Below are 17,368 nucleotides of genomic sequence, written 5' to 3'. Positions count from 1 at the left end.
CAAGAATGACATCAGGGAAAAGCCATGACATTAAACATGAGTGTACCAACCTCATCAAAACCATGCCAAAACATTTCTATTATAGTCTGGTTAATTTTCTTTAATCTACATGGTGTTAGATAATATATATGAAGAACTTTGAGTTTTAATTATTTTATACCTTTCAGTTGAAGAAATTTAAGATAATTTCATACTAAAAAACACCAACTTGTAAGATATTTGGCTAATTTGGCTAACTCAGACAGACAGCTGAAGCCTTACATTAGAAATGGCTAAAATTTAAAATTAATTTTTGATAGTAACAAGAACTGGGGATTAGAGTCCCACTATGAAGGAATCACTTCAGCAGGAATAATTACAGGGACTATGTAGGTTTAACATACAGATATGCGAGTAAAAATGCCTGTCTTTGAACCTGTCTTTTAAACCTCATATAATCCTCCCTTATTCTACTCCTCACTTGCACTGTATATAAAGGACATATTGTAGTCTTACACATTTCAAAATAATTTATAGCACAAAGAACATATTTCACTGATACTGTTGGGTTTTTCACCTCACAAATGGTAAATGTAAATTGATTAGTGTAAATCAGTGTTTGGTGAATGTTTTCTCTTTTGTTTTATATTTTGGCTCTTGCAATCAATATTTGATCTTGTGTTCAAGGGCTAATCTGTAAATTTCCATGAATTCACAGTAAAATGACATACAAGATTGTTTATGGCTCACACCTCTAGTCATTTCAATATTCATATAACTGTAGTTAAAAAAAAAAGAAAACTTGGACACATGGCATTTGAAGCAACTTCTCTCTAAAGGATGAGTGATGCTCTTGTAAATTATAGCACTTATATTGTTGACGATGTAATGTCAAATGTTATCGCCCTAAACTCTGTGCCTTTTATTCTGCTCAGAGGCAAAAATGCTTTGTAAATGAACCTGTGCTGTTTTTGTCCATCTGTGCAGTTTTGTGAAAGTCAGTCTGTGTGTACTGATTGTTAAATAGAAGAAAAGCAGAATTATACTTTTGTCAGCATGAACTTTTTTCAGCATCAAATGTGTTGAACTGGATCTTATTTGGTTTGTACTTGTAAGTTTCTGTTGATGCAAATCACTGCCCGCTCCAACAATTGAGTGATAAAACTAACGTGCCATGGATAACATGCACAAACAGCATGACAGAACAGAGCTCAAGACTTCCCGGAGAGGTCATCAGAGGTCTCTCTGGTCCAAAGACTCCATGTCAGTGCGGATGTTTTGCATTACAACAGTCTGGTGCAACACTAGTATTAAAGAAGAAGTCTGGATATAGATATCCATATTTTTCTTATCGTCAACAAAAACCATGAAAACACCACAACCAACAACGAACTGATCCTACTAAGCATCATCTGCGTAGAAAAAGCTTGATAAACCTTATTCCTCTGTCATAAACCTCCATTGTTGTCCAAAAACTATTAAAAACCACACTGTTTCACTGGGTGACATGTTCCTTTATTACAATGGACATGACAACTATACTTTCTTTTGAGCAAATCCCACATACACAATTTTCTCCTGTTTGGGTTGCATTTGGCAGTCCCCGGCTGTTTTAATAAATGATTTAGCTTTAAAATAAATAAATGAAAGTATATATTCATTCTGTTTTTTGAAGTTGGAATGGGCTTGGGGCAGAGAGCCACAGATAGGTTCGTGAAGTCGGAAATATTGAGACAGACTAACACACTGTTGTTGTTGGTATTCTAATAGGATTTTTTGACTGTAAGAAAACTAACCAATAGCCAGATTGCTTCAAGCAGCAGTTCCCAAATTTTTTGGATTGTGGTCCCTTCCTTTCATGTTACAGCCTTAGTGTGATAAAGCTGTGTAGGGTCAAAACATTGATCTGTTAAATTAAATCTAATAAGCTACCACAGTGCAGTACAGTGTGCAAATCTTTTGTCTGACTTTGATTTGTTTTTTAAACGAGCACCTGTACATTTTTGGATGCATGCACTCTACACTTTGTTTGTCTTCAGACTGACAGGGCTACTGTCTGTTTGAACACGGCCTTATGCTGTGTTCCACACAACTCAGAACTGGGAAATTTCCGACCTCCAACCAGAAAAACAATCCTGAAACGCCAGCTGAAGTCGGATTTCCTACTTGTGAACTCTGAAATAAAAAAAAAACTGAAAAAATCTGTACCCCGCCTTCACGAGGAGCAGCTGAATTACATCACAAAACAATCTCAGCGCCCATGGAAGCACACACTGTAAATGGTAAACCATCACCAACTACCAACTAAAAAGCAACAAAAAGTATATTTGCATGTATTTAAATTAAAATATTACATACAGTCATATAGTAAAACCTGTGCTGCATGTACATTAATGTAGAAATATGTTGGGCCTATTAGGTAGCTGGCTACAGTAAAGACTCTCATAAAGTCATCTTCTCTGCCTAAAAGTTATTGTTAAAAATGCCAAAACATTAGGAAGTGTAACCTACAACATTGACTGACTTGAGGATCACCAACTGATGTAGCTAGAGGGGTACACAGTTAACTAGTAAGGTATAGGCTATTTATGTCAGTTGTTGCAGTTAAACTGCCATCCTTTTAATTAACACCTAAAACACTGCTGAGGGTGCAACTGTGTGTACACTTTGTCACGGTCAGCCATGGTTTTCGTTTACTTTCGGCGTCATGCACCACCATAAACCTGGAACGCTTTGAGGTCGGAAGTCAGAAGTTTCAACTGGGAAATATCTCAGTTCCGATCGGTCTCGAATGCGGCATTACTAGAGAACATCTGCTGTGAGCAGTACAACCCTAGAGGGATTTCTTAAAGAGTTTTTGATTGAAAGGATTTTTAGTGGCCTAAAGACATGAAACATTTGTCTTTCTCATTCGTGTCACCACCCACATTTACCCAAACGCTGGAAACAGTTGTCTTAAAGCATCAAAGTTCATTAACATTTAAAATTGTAATTTAACAACAACAAAAACCTTACTAGCTCTTTCCTGAGATTTCAACCATACTACACATCTTCAACAGCAGATAGAGTTTGCTCAGGTGTCATGGTGATGAATCTGTTGACGTGAGCTCAGTAGCACTGGACCTTGAGTTGGGATTGTTCAAGTGTTATTATTGAATAGTTAATGGAAGTGTTATATATAAATAGTTGAATATAACATTCATTATATCCGTTGTATCAGCAACTGAGTGGCTTATCATGAACTGAAGACATTCAACACAAAAATCTTTACTTTTATATGGACGTTACTGTCCACTTTATTAAAAGTAAAGCCAATTACACTCTAAAGATCTTGAAAGCAACCACACAGCTCTTTTCATCCTTTGAACAGCCAATGATTACCATTTTTAATTTATACACCTTAGGCATGTAATGTACAGTATGTGAAATCTGGCCATACATTCTGTCACACAGTAATTCTAAATGGCCATGTGTGTTCACTCTCAAAACAAATAAGATGGTCTGAAATAAAAACACAGTTGTTATATACCATTGCGATTTATTTATCTAGGCTTTTAAATAAGAATTTATCAGTCTTAAAATTTAATCAATCTTCATTCACAGTCATATTATTGAAATCGGGAAAAAAAAAAAAAAAAAAAAGTCTCTGTATATATGTTCTCTTTCAGGTAGTGGAATTAGCAGCAGTGGAAAAATGCACACCGGAGGGTTAGCAAAGAAAAGACTGATGAGTAGAGTAGAGCCACATGTAGAAAGTATAGAGCAAATGAAGGATAACAGCTTTTAAGACATTTCTATCAGTGCAGTATGAAAAAAAAAATCTCATTTTTTTTCTCTGTTTCCAACAGCATATTAGAAATCAAGATGTGCTCAAAACATCTATTAATAAAGAAAACTGTACAATAGACCCAGAGGGGGGGGGGGAAATGACACTTAAAAACCTTGCTTCCATGGCATAACTCGAGCTTCTTTAGGCAGATTGAGAGGACACGTGTAGTACTACCTCCTTTTGGCAGCTGGCCTGGTGCCCTTGCTGCTGCCACCTGCCTTGCTGGAGCCCTTGGAGCCCGAGAAGAGCTTGGTCATGAGTTCAGAGACATCTGGAAGCTCAGGGTTGGGGTTTAGCATGTTCATGGACTGCTCCATTTCCTGCAAAATTAAATGAAAACAGCTGTAGATGGAGACACGAAAGGCTGGGGACAGACTCACTCTCACAAAAAGAAAATCATCACAAAAACAATTTCACTGACATTTCTCACAGTTATGATACGCTCACACTTCGAGATGAGGCAACAACTGGGTATCATGAATTTAATACAAATATTTCTTTGGCATCTGACATTACTAACTCTATTCTTACAGGAACTTGCGCGGTCTAGTTCCATTTAATAAATCTGTGTTAAACTGATCAGAAAGTAAATACAATTCAGAGACACTGCATGATGAACTCAATATATGTACAATATTTTTGAAATAACACTTTAGGCTACTATTGATTCATTACCTTTCTCATCTCTGGGTCATTGGTGTTGACCACCTTAGGCAGCAGAACAATGATCAAAAGGGGCAAAACCATCATCATAACCTGCAGGAGCAACAAAGACAATACATTTAAACGAGAGAGCCAGAAACACAAGATCTTTCTTTTATACCTGCATACAGTATGTATGGAATATATGCTGAAAATGTATACTGGCAAACTACACTCAATGACTTACTTTAAATATAAATACATTCGACCACCTTTTCTTTACCAGTGTGTAACAAGCAACTGCACAGGACAGGTTGTTTGGCACAGGCACAGTTTGGTTTGACTACTGAATAACTTTAGATCTGTTTGGTCATCAGGCAAAGGGAAATTCGTGCAAAAAAATCTCCTCAAGGTGAGGGTGGTTTCTATTAAAAGGTAAGGCAGAACGGAAAACTAAGTATTTTCTCCTTGCATTTCCTGGCCATATGTACGAAAAGCTTCACTAACCTCAATCTAAACTTATTTGACCTGCTGGACTTCTCTGTACCTGCCTGAGGGTACACATCATACATATTCAGCAAGTTCAGGTTTTTATACCATTGGGTTCATGAGGAAGTCTGTCCAGCCCCAGGTTTCTCTCTTCATGAAGTAGCTGTGAGGACCATTAGCCCGGATTTGAAGAGGATATGGCTGGCGAATTACTTCTGAAGTCTTGATATAGTTCACAAGACGCGCCCTGTGAAATGACACATGGTTACTTTAGTTGGTTAGACGTTCCTCTAAAAAAAATTTTTTTGTCACATCGCTATAGTAAAAACTTACCTCATTTTGCCCTTGGATGTGATATCAACACGTACTGGTTCAAATCGATAGTTAGGGGTGACAACTTCCACAACGTAGGATCCTGAGGGGACGTCATTCACAGCAAAACTTCCATCAGTTCTGTAACAAGAATTGGATTTTATCAAGACTGCACATATACACAGTTTGTTAGGGTTTGGGAGGGAGAGGTGTTGATTAAACTCCATGTACATTTTGGAGGCTGTAGTCTGTGGAGTTGTTAAACAGCGAAATGAATCCATCTATAATATTGTCATCCTGATGATCCATACTGTATTTTTATTATGCTTTAATATGTTGGACTATTCATACACACAAAATCTATTGCATGTGCGTTCTGGAAGAGGGTTCCCTCCTCTGTTGCTCTTAAGTTTATTCCAGTTTCCCCGTTCAAGGAATTTTTTTCTTATCCAAATGGAGAGTCCTAATTTGGAGGCTGTTGTATGCTGTACAGATTATAAAGCCCCTTGAGACAAATTTGTAGTTTGTGATATTGGGCTATGTAAATCAAATTCTGTTCACCCCGTGTATTATTATTATTTTATTAGAGTGCAGACTAAATATTATAAACACCTCTTTGTAAAATGCAATACGATAGGTGTAAATTATAAACTAGCAACTGAATGCATCTTATCTAGGTTGACTGTTAGGGCTCAGCCATCTCCTAAAAATCAATGTCAAGTAACTCAAGTGAAACATCAACATGTATACGGATACGCCCATTACATAAAAATGCTATAATGCTGTTAAAAAACTTACAATATGAATCACGTGTTACATCGTGGCAGATATACACAAGTATTTCCCAGTAGGTTAGCCCTGGAAGGGAAAACCTGTCTGTAATAGTCTAGCCGCCTTAAAACCGTACTTGTATAAAACTAATAACGTTACACAACCTTTTCCTTTGAGGTGGGTGGATTTAATTTATATAAAGATAGGATAGGTATATATAAGCTTTTGCTTCAGCATAACCCTTTTCAGTCACTATTTACTGTTTGAGTTTACACTGATCTGTGTACAATTATTGTTTTCATGCTGACTGAATAAACAACAACAACTACAACTGACTAACTGAATACTTATGTTGTTGTGTGGGAAGCGTCTGAATTAAATATACTACTAAGCTAGCTATACATCAGTGGGTGTAAGACTGCAACAACAGACACGTCTCATGTGGCCAAAGGTTTGTTTTGGTTGCAGCTTCTGCTAGACTGAAAGGCCTGGCTGAGTTCATAATGAAATTAACTTCAGTGACGGGTATTAATAAAACTGCCATGTTGTTGTCCCAGTTGGCACGAGTTACATACACAATTATTAAGCTGTAAATTGGCTAGGAAAGCTATGACCTACCATCTGCCAACTGCATCTGCCGTGCGGTTAGCAGCCGTAGACGTTTAAGCTAGCTGGCTATGCTAATGCTACCGAGAATCGCTAACAGGTTAGCTGGCTAGCGGGTATAACTGTGACCGTTTCTTACCTCACAAAACCAACGTATTCTTCACCTTCTACTAGGATTCTGGCCGTGGAGACCCAGTCTTGTGTTTTTATCCCCGGAACTATCGCTCTTCCCTCGATTTTGAACCGATCTCCGTTCGACTGTGTCGACACACCTGCGCCAGGCCCTGTTTCCATGTCAGTGAAACACCACGCCACGACGAGCGCAGCCTGTATAAAAACCCATAGCAGCTGTATTCTCTCGATGCGCAACATATTGTCTATCTTTATCAAATTAAAATAAGGTCTAACTGTGAACTGTCGACATGTATTCAAGAGCCGAGACGAAGCGGAAGACTATGAGCGTCAGCTGTCTCTGCGGAAAATGACGTCACTTTAAAACAAAAACCTTTATTGTACAAACCGAGATTCACACTTCGTTTAGGACTACGTACAGAATGTTTTTGTAGAAATTAACATTATAAACACTATTCAAAGCTGCCAGTTAAACGATGTCACACTATTTTGAATGTAAAATCCCCAAACGTATTTGGAAACCTACTTTACAGAATTTCCATTCGGGGATCAATAAAGTATTTCTGATTCTGATACTTACTTTAAAAATAGTTATTTCAGAAACTGCTTTTCATTCATGTATTTGATTAACTCTTTAACATCTTAAAGAAAGAGCATATCTATAATTAAATCGCTATAAAAGCAAAAAAAAACAAAAACCTCTTATAATCGTATCTACCTTTGTTCTATTGTATTTTGTCCCATTTTCTTTAATGATTCTGCCACCATTTACAGTTTAACACTTTTATGATAAAGGGAAAAATAGTTTGACTAATAAAGTTTTAACAAAAAAATACACCAACCTCAAACAAAGGTTGAAAAACTTGTTTGGCCACTTTGTAAATCAATAGTGAGTAACAACCATGTGTGTTTACTTAAATGCGTGTGTTATGTCAAATGTTTTATTTACCCACATTTGTCCTGTCTAAAGATTTCTGTTTGAGACAAACTTTCTCCCGCAATATGTCTGTTATTGTACTTTTATATTTCAGAATAAAAATATTTGATTTTCTTCAAATTTATTTAAAAGATTAAAAGAATCACTTGTTTTTACATATTACATTATACAGTCAAATGTCATATGAAGAGGCAAAATGAAAACAAGAAAAGCTCTAATAACTTAAGACTGTTGCAGATTCAAGTTCCTGATTCCGGAGAACCCAGACGCAAAACATCAAAACAGCGGAGCATTCATTACATCCACAAGTGCATTTGCATTCAATGGCAAAGAATGGTGTAGTAAGAGACAAAGAGCTTGGCACTTCATAGAGCGACAGTACACCCAGTCTCATGGAGGTCCACTAAACATGCCCCTTCACAAGACAGTCCACTTCAATGTGAAGCAGTCATTTGCTGTTTTTTTTTTTTTTTTTTTTTTGCAGAAAGGCTCTCTCAGCCCTCCTTAAAGAGTCTCCAGCTCTAACTGAGGGAGTTGTCTGAATTGTCAAGTTCAGTCCCAGTAAGAGGTTTGAGTTTAAGTGGCAGAATGAACCAGTCCATTCCTCTGGCATAATTATCACGTAGCCGTGATCCGGCAGTAGTGGTCACATCCTCAGAGTGCTACATTGACAACTGTCAGGGCAGCTGTGATAGATAAGCCTCGATGGCCTGCAACATGAAGTGAAGATAACGCGTTAGTTCTTGTCCCAGCCAGTGGTAACAGTCTGCATACAATAATCTTTTTTACATATATTATCAACACAATAAATAAACCACAGTTCAAAAAAACCCATACATTTCGGCTATTAAAATGTCCATTTTTCCATTATACACATCACAACATTGTGGGTTACTTTGGAAAATACAGATTATAAAAAGGGTGTTGATTTGGCTTTCTGCAACTGATACTTACAACTAATACAGTACATTGGCTCTTTCGTGGTTGGATTCTTTTTCACCATGAAACAGAATGTAAAGATGGAAACAAATGAAACAACACCATGAGAGACTTAACTCATGTTACAAACCCTTGTGGAGTTTTTTTGTTTTTTTAGGATGGGAGCGGTCGGCTGTGTCCACCCAAAAGCAACAGAGGATTGAAAAAAAAACAAAAAAAAAACACAAGGAGCACCTGCACGATCTGGTAAAACAGTTGTATGACAAATATCTTTGTGACACTGATAATTTGCAAACATTTACAGGGAGGTGTTTAACACTATTACAACAGTTTTCATTTAGCTGTATCCATAACAGGATGAAAAACTGTTAGCTTTAATTAAAAAGGAACAAAAATTCAAAAAACAGAACAAGTTTCATTTTATGAAACCTTCAAACAAGTAACCCAGACAAAGCTTTGCAAATGCGATTTTCTGTAAAGGTCCTAGTTCTGACAAATGTTTTAAAGCATCTGCCTCATGAATCCCTGATCCCTACAATCATGGCATCCTTCTCACCTTTGCCACTTCTCCCGTAGATCCTGGAACCAAACACAACCGTGCTCCTTCCTTCCACAAGTCCTTCAGCCGCTGCTTCATGACTTCAATATTCCTGCAATAAAACATTACCATTTTAATGTATGTTGAGTGCACACAAGACTCCAGAGTCAGTTACTGTAGATAGAAAACCAAACACACCTTCTCTCCTGCTCCTGCTAAGAGTCCCCCTCACTCTACAAGTTCACAAGTGCAGTCAGAAATGTGTATGACTATCTTTTCAAATGACTTCTTGAAAACTTTACTTTAGAAACTGAATTTCTTCTACTATATGAGGCAGTGATTGTGACTTTTTTTTTTACCCACTATGATCCCAGAAGCAATACTACATATTCCATATTTATATATTTCTACATTTATTTATGTCTACGTGTAGCACCTTATCACCACAGCAAATTCCTCGTGTGTGTAAAACATTACTTGGCAATAAAGCTCCTTCTTATTCTGATATGAGGCAAATTAACAACATTTTCAGTTTTCAGTGTATATATGGGTCAAGTTACTAGAGAGAAAAGCAAAAACAAATTGTGGAGGATCATTTCCTTATTTGAAAAAAGTAACAGGAAACAGCAGTGTGACCAGAGCAGATTGTATATTTAAATGAAATTACATTAAATCTACTGTGACAAAGTCATGTATTGCAGTAACACAACCAACATGCAAGCATATCCAGCTTGACTCCATCCAGAGGTAAATGTCTGGGAAAATGAAGGGAGACAACAAGTTGTTTTACCTCCCAACAGACTCAATTAAAATGCCTGTCAAGTACACTTTGCTTAGTGCAACAGTAAGCCAACTGACTTCGATCTTTATGAGTTACATTTCGGTGGCAACTGTTCAGTTTTATTTTGTTCTGATTAGCTGCATTTCCAGTGAGGTATTATACATTGGTTGTATGGTTAAGATTTGTATTAGATTAGTGTGGAAATGGCTGTAACTACCCTTTAAAGTCTTGGTTATGTCATAGGGGGACTATTAGGTTGCATTTAAGCATGCACTACCCACCTGTCTTCTGAATGACTGTCCCGCAGTCTTTTCTCATTCTTAGAAAGTTCTGGCCACCACTTCCTGATGACGGATTGAACCCAGTGTAAACCCACCGTTATGTGTCTGTACAAAAACAAAACAGATGAGTTGGTCAAATCATAATGTCAAAGAATTCTATAAAAACTCTCTCCGTCATCTGGGTCAATATACTTTATCTCTGTCTCTCTTTGACATTATATTTGAAAGTACTGAGATGATTAAACATCAGTGACACTTACTCTTCATATTTACTGGCAAGAATCACTCTCACTTGGGGCATGAGGTCAACACAGCAGCCAAGTGACAAACATGGTGCTTCAGTTTGAAGGCTGACAAGAAACAAAGAAAACCATAAGATGAAAGAACAAAAGTGAGCCGATAATCACTAACATGGGCGTAATGTTGGTCACTGGATGACAATCAAGAGTTGTTTTTTTTGTTTTTTTAAATCGCACAAATATTAAACATCAACATGAGCTGCCAGAGTTAGAGATCAGGGATGGATCTTGTAGATCACTAACAAACCTAACAAACAAATGTGCATGGATTATAATTTCCCCCTGGTTCAGTCAGTTTATTTTTACTTTACTTTTAGTTTGTTTGCCTTACTGGGCAATTGGTTTTAGCAGTTCCCAGTATAATAACGTATTTAGCAATGCAGACACAAAAAAGGGGCTATTCAGGACTTTGGGATTTTCCTCACTGTAAAATGTAAGAATACCGCAAAAGATAATTTAGATTATGATACTTAGAGCTAAAATAATTGATAATTGATCAACAAAAAAGTTGTTCACTACTTTCTGAGATTTTACAATCTTTCATATCATTACAGGTGAAGCTGGACCATTAAATAGTGAAAATGCATAACACCCAGATCGAACTCACTTGTTTGTTAAGACAGGTAAGCAGTCAAGCAGCACCCCTGTGTCTTGAATTCTGGGAAAAGATGATTAAAAATGAAACCTGTTGTGTAATTGAGGAATGACCACAGACAACCAAAATGCGGTATTAGCTGTTACAGTTTTACCTTATTAGGTAGGCCACTAATTCACTGGCGTTTCTTCGCCATAGTGTTTGGGCTACTTTTAGTCGCAGATTCCTTCCAAAGAGTACGCGAGTCATAGCTTCATGGTCCTTTGACAGCTGTACATAAAGACAAACATTACACAAAGGGAATTCAGTCTCCCACAGCGTTGCAGATGTTATCAATCCCAGAGCAAGAGTTTTAATTGACTCTCACCTCAGTAAAGTCACCGTACTTGGAGCTGGCCCCTGCCATCTTGGAGGCCTCCGCAGAGTTCACAGGGAGCCCGCAGTTGTCATTGTAGTGCATGCCCCGCACATCATCGGAGCACGTCAGCTCATTTTCTTTGTTGGCCATGCCGCGGACACGGTCACGGTCTACATCTGATGTTTTGCGGTGCAGCTTTAAGCCCACCTCCACCGCTGGATAACCCTTCCTCTTGACAGATGACAATCGCTTCCCTTTGCCTGGGCTGTGTACTCCGTAATGGACTTGAAATCTGCCGAGAGGAAAGTCGACATGGACCAAATTCAAAACTGTCTTAGTCTGGAAAAGCATACAATTCAAAGCCACAGACATGGTGATAATGGTTATGGAAAGGTGCCTTAATGGTCCAGTGACTGAGAGGGATGATCTGTGGGACACAGATAGTGAGTGAGTGATCATAATTAGATGAATCCCACAGATGTGGATCGGAGACTCACCTTTCTTTATCTAATTCTTCCTTATTTATAATATCCACCTAAAACAAAAGGATAAGGGATGAGGCCACTACTACAATCTCTACTACTACTACTACAATACCACTGAACTGTACTTCACAGTCACCAGGATTTAAGAGACAACAGGACACTTATTTACACAAAAAGTCATGTATTTGCTTTCATAGTTTCATACCTGCTTCATGTTCTTTTCAACAGAAAGATGCAGGCAGGAACGCAGAAAGCCATTGGATTTATTCTGGTTGACGTTAAAGACTTCCCGTTGCCGGACATGCTTACCAGCTGCCACAATAAGGAACACTGTTAGACAAACAATTGTGGAACCATCGTTGATAAATCTATCTCAGTTTCAGGAGCTGCAACAGTCACACAGTCACTTTTCGTGGCCTAAAAACAGGTTGGCTTGCGACATGCGGCATGTGGACTACGATGCAGCAGCGTAATTTCAGAAAGACTAACTTAGATGCAAACATTGAAATGAGATAAACAAAACAAAAACGCTGAATTTGAGATACAAAAGGCGTTGGCTTCTGCGATAACGTTAGCTTGGTGAGCTGCAACAGTCAGTCACAAATTGCACTAACGTTAAGTGTTGGTTATAGTTACGTTAACTTTGTATGTTTTTTGTCTTGCTAGAAATGGGACACGGAGCAATAACGTTAGTGCATTTCGTTACGTCTCTCAGCTAAAAGTCCCGTTCCTGGCTAACTAGCGCAGATCTACCGTTAGCTTTAACTGTTAGCTTGTAGCTCAACTGTCAAGGATGCACGTAGAAAGTAACTATCTGGGCCGCTAGTGCGAGCTAGCTAGCTAGCTAGTTAGCCCCCTAACTCAGGGAACATATGCCTTCATCAACGGTAGCTCACAGATTACTTTCACCATTTGAACAGTACAGTAAAATACCAACCGATTCATTTTGTGAAGTGTCATCAGGTCTCCACAGTTGTGTAAATCCCAAACGTGAAAAACTGGTTAAACTCAAGAAGAGCTACTCCTGCAGGTTAGCTAGCGTTTCACAGTTGTTCCATTCAAATGAATACACCGCCGGTGTGCGGGGATTGTGGGATTGATTTGGCAAAGAAAACCTGGAGTTTTAGCGACGACTGCTGGACGAAACAAATTTAAATCCTGGTGTGTCATTGCGCCATCCAGTGACATGTAGTCTGTAATGCAGAAATGCGGGTTAGTTTTTTTTCTGGTCAAAACTGAAGCCACTTTTTCAAAACTCTTCATACAGTCTGCATTACCAACATGCATCTTGACCAAACAGTTAATGGCACCTTCAAAACTCACTCAAACCACCAAAAACACTTCATACATGTCTCAAAATAAACTCATTTGACTAAACAAACTAACAACAGGGAGCATTTAATAAATGATGAACTTTTATCTTTGAAGATGATTTTTCACATAAATCAGTATTTCTAGAATAAGAATAACTACTTTTTACTTTATTGACTGCACTAAAATATATGTAACAAGAATAAATCACAAATGCAGAGATTTGATGCAATATCCTTTTCTCTATCATTTCCTATAGTAATTTACTTGTGAAAAATAAAAAGTTGAAACAAAAAAAAATAACTAAAAACTAAAATTTAAGTGCTGCAATACAGTTTTTCTCAGTTGTTTACACAGTAACATTGAAACTTGAGCCACAATGACAACAACCTATAATTCATGTGCCAACCCTCAAAATTTACGTAAAGATTTTCTATATATTTCAGTCTGGTGGCTGAAGACATTTGCTATTATTCTGTTTTGAAGAAGCAGCAGAAGCAGAAGGAGCTTTATTGCCAAGCAGTGTTTTACACATACGAGGAATTAGCTGTGGTGATAAGGTGCTACACGTAGACAAACATACAGTCGACATTGTGGACATTGTGGCAGTGGCAGCAGCGTACCAGATGGTGATGGAGGTGGTGAGGATGGACTCAATGATGGCTGTGTAGAAGTGCACCATCATTGTCTCTGGCAGGCTGAACTTCTTCAGCTGCCGCAGGAAGTACATCCTTGGTGATGGAGGTGATGTTCAGCTCCCACTTGAGGTCCTGGGAGATGATGGTGACCAGGAAGCGGAAGGAGTCCACAGCGGTGACTGGGGAGTCACACAGGATGATGGGGCAGGGTGGGGCTGGGGTCTTTCTGAAGTCCACGACCATCTCCACTGTCTTCAGAGCGTTGAGCTCCAGACTGTTCTGGCTGCACCAGGTCACCAGATGGTCGATCTCCCACCTGAGATGGGCCCGATGAGGGTGTTGTCGTCTGCAAACGGCTTGACAGACTGGTGACTGGAGGTGCAGCTGTTGGTGTACAGGGAGAAGAGAAGGGGGGAAAGAACGCAGCCTTGAGGGGAACTGGTGCTGATGGTCCTGTTTTCCCAGCTTCACGTGCTGCTTACTGTCCATCAGGAAGTCTGTGATCCGCCTGCAGGTGGAGTCAGGCACACTCAGCTGGGAGAGCTTGTCCTGCAGCAGGGCCATGATCATGGTGTTAAAAGCAGAGCTGAAATCCACAAACAGGATCCTGGCATAGGTTCCTGGGGAGTCCAGGTGCTGGAGGATGTAGTGAAGGGCCATGTTTACTGCATCATCTACAGACCTGTTGGCTCTGTAGGCGAACTGCAGGGGATCCAGGAGTTGGTCTGTAATGGATTTTAGGTGAGACAACACAAGGTGTTCAAAGGACTTCATAACCACAGAGGTCAGGGTGACGGGTCTGTAGTCGTTTAGTCCTGTGGTCCTTGGTTTCTTTGGGACAGGGATGATGGTGGAGGCTTTGAAGCAGGCTGGCACATGGCATGTCTCCAGTGAGGTGTTAAAAATGTCTGTGAACACCGGAGACAGCTGATCAGCACAGTGGGTGGGGAGACAGAGTCCGGCCCAGCTGCTTTGGGGGGTTTCTGCCTCCTGAAAAGAGGTTGACTTCCCTTTCTGTGAGTTCTGAGTTCTGTGTTGCGGTCCGCGCTGTACAGTTGGAAGCCTGCCAGCTGCAGCGCAGAGTCCGGTATCAGCTCACACAGCCACGTCTCCGTGAAGCACAGAACAGAAGATGTATAAAAGTCTCTGTTTTTCCCCACTAGAAGCTGAAGTTCGTCCAGTTTGTTGCACAGTGAGCACACTTTGGAGAGAAATATTGCCGGTTGAGGTGTGCGGAGTCCAGCTCTTTTTCCTCTCCTGCGGAGCCTCACAGCGCGAACGACAGCGAGAGAGCCCTTCACCAAATGTGTGAATTGTGAATGTGTTTTTAACAGTTTTGGACACAGGTTGTAAGCATTAGAAAAGTGTGTTGCAAATATCGCTATAGGGTTTCACAGATGGTGGAGTTTGAATGAAAAAAGATCTCATTCAGTTTGGTCCACATACACTTCTGTTACACTGACTGGGTGAAGAGTTTTGACAATGTGACTTCAATTTTGACCAATGCCTGTTAGCAATTGAAAAAAAAAACTGTAATAGACTTATTCCAAGAGCACAAAATGAAACAAAAGTGATTTCACAAATTCAATACAAAATATCAAAATATCACTATACATAGGCTACTTTTATAGAATAGCAACAGAAATGCAAATTTAACAGCACTAGTCAGCCCTGTCATCTACATTTGGGCACAAGCTCTCATCCACTCTTGCAATACACCTGGGAAAGGATCTTTTTACATACCTGATCCATCCCTGGAAATCTTCTACAGACATGTCCAGACATCCAGCATTTGTTTTGACCAAGAGGGACATCTGATCATGTGGGTGGTGGTCATAATCTTTTTACCCCCATGAGGAAATAAAAATTCCTCTGTGAAAATAATAAGAGTAAGGTGGAAGGAAAAGTGACACCTTCCTGGGATCGACTGAAAACCACTCTGTCCCTGGAAGAGGTGCTGTAATGTACAATGTACCATACAATTACAAAACATTCTGGATTTTGCCTTACTTTCCCCCTTTCCTCACCCGGCACAAGTCTTTCATAGAGCTCAGCAAGAAAGGAAAGTGACCGCTCAGTGTCCAATTACGGGTTTATGCATTTTTAATTATTTTTTGTTATGTTTTTGAACATCAATTTAACATTTCTGACAAAAAAAGTATGTAAATGTGCAAAACATAAACAAAAATAAAGCACGCCCATTGATGGAAGAAGTACTCAGTATCTTCAGTATCTTTTACTCAAGTAAAAGTAGTAATACTCTTTTTTAAGTAAAGGTCTTGCATTTAAAATGTTTCTAAGAACTAAAATACTAATTTTACAGATTAAAAAAATATATATAGTTTATTAATGCAGTCATGTGTAGCATACATCACTTCATTGTTGAGGCTGCTAAAGGTGGGGTTAGTTTTAATTGCTTTATACTTCTGGGTTGGTTTTGAATTTTCCCCCCAGGGATATATATATATATATATATATCTCAGGTACATTAAATAAATCATCTTGCTTTCTTTTTCATGCTTTGGAGACAAAATACTGAAAAACTGAAAAATTTACTGCCACCTTGAAGGGCAGCAAAATTTGAATAATAAAAAAAAAAAAAACTAAAAGAAAAACTCCTTCAGGCTTGATAAAGTTTTTCCATACAGATCGGTAATGTATTTTTGTCTCACAACTGAATCTCATTTGGTCACGATACAGCCCCCTAAGCACTGTTCCATTAAAAAAAGTAAACAAAAACAAGTTACACAACAGATTAAATAAGGAGCCAAGACAACATAATGTTGTCCTGTTTCAGCCTCTCATCTCTGATGTCTAGTTTCAAACTCTTTTCTTGCTCTCCTTGCAACAGGCGAGAGATCATCCTTGTTTTAAAATTAACCATCACAAAGCTGAAAATAGAGCTGTTTTTCTCATGTAAAGTTGACATTTTAGAGGTACATGGTTCGCTACAAAACTTATGATAATCTTATCATGTAATCATGTGACTTATGATAATCTTATCATGTGATAAAAATATCATGTGCTTCTGTAGTACCATAAACATCTACAGCAGTAAAACAAAAACATTAATGCAGCAGTGACAGTAATCCAAAAACATCATATATAATAGTAAAACACATCACAGGAACCATTTTTTGGCGTGAGTACTTTTACTTTTTGCTGACAATACTTACATCCTTTTACTTAAGTAAAGTTTGAATGCAGGACTTGTACTTGTAGTGGGGTATTTTCACAGTGCAGTACTGCTACTTTTACTTAAGTGAAGGATCTGAATACTTCTGAGTTCTGTCTGCTGTAGGCTGCATTTTGTTTTGGAAATATTTAGTCAGGTCTATTTGCAGCTTTCTGATTCCTGGCGAGACACACCTGCTCGCCCACACACTGTCCCAAAATGGATAACTAGAAGACATTAATTTATGCAAATCTGCAGCAAGTTGTATGTG

The 17,368-nt window shown here is 38.7% G+C and overlaps 2 protein-coding genes across 6 annotated transcripts; both read right to left on the bottom strand.

Moving 5' to 3' along the window:
- Positions 1–3,245: 3,245 nt before the first annotated feature.
- emc7b (ER membrane protein complex subunit 7b) lies at positions 3,246–7,119 on the bottom strand. Its single transcript, XM_046060864.1, has 5 exons — positions 6,768–7,119; positions 5,273–5,392; positions 5,048–5,186; positions 4,484–4,564; positions 3,246–4,128 (listed from the first exon to the last, which is right to left on the bottom strand). The coding sequence occupies exons 1-5, from the start codon at positions 6,998–7,000 to the stop codon at positions 3,979–3,981; spliced, it is 723 nt and encodes a 240-aa protein (XP_045916820.1). The 5' UTR covers positions 7,001–7,119; the 3' UTR covers positions 3,246–3,978.
- A 682-nt stretch (positions 7,120–7,801) lies between these two features.
- Positions 7,802–13,153, bottom strand: katnbl1 (katanin p80 subunit B-like 1). Of its 5 annotated transcripts, none has more exons than XM_046060860.1 (11): positions 12,911–13,153; positions 12,179–12,303; positions 11,986–12,023; positions 11,498–11,780; positions 11,285–11,400; positions 11,143–11,193; positions 10,497–10,586; positions 10,237–10,341; positions 9,193–9,286; positions 8,652–8,688; positions 7,802–8,407 (listed from the first exon to the last, which is right to left on the bottom strand). In XM_046060860.1, the coding sequence occupies exons 2-11, from the start codon at positions 12,185–12,187 to the stop codon at positions 8,352–8,354; spliced, it is 879 nt and encodes a 292-aa protein (XP_045916816.1). In that variant the 5' UTR covers positions 12,188–12,303; positions 12,911–13,153; the 3' UTR covers positions 7,802–8,351. The 5 variants fall into 5 exon arrangements, with proteins under 5 accessions (XP_045916816.1, XP_045916815.1, XP_045916819.1 ...); XM_046060859.1 differs by having other exon boundaries at positions 12,179–12,285; XM_046060863.1 differs by lacking the exon at positions 11,986–12,023 and having other exon boundaries at positions 12,911–13,152.
- Between the last annotated feature and the right edge of the window lie 4,215 nt (positions 13,154–17,368).

This window comes from Micropterus dolomieu, linkage group LG10, assembly GCF_021292245.1.
Source record: "Micropterus dolomieu isolate WLL.071019.BEF.003 ecotype Adirondacks linkage group LG10, ASM2129224v1, whole genome shotgun sequence".
In the NCBI taxonomy this organism is placed as follows: Eukaryota; Metazoa; Chordata; class Actinopteri; order Centrarchiformes; family Centrarchidae; genus Micropterus; species Micropterus dolomieu.
Note: the sequence above shows the minus strand (reverse complement) of the source record. Positions and strands in the feature narration are given on the sequence as shown.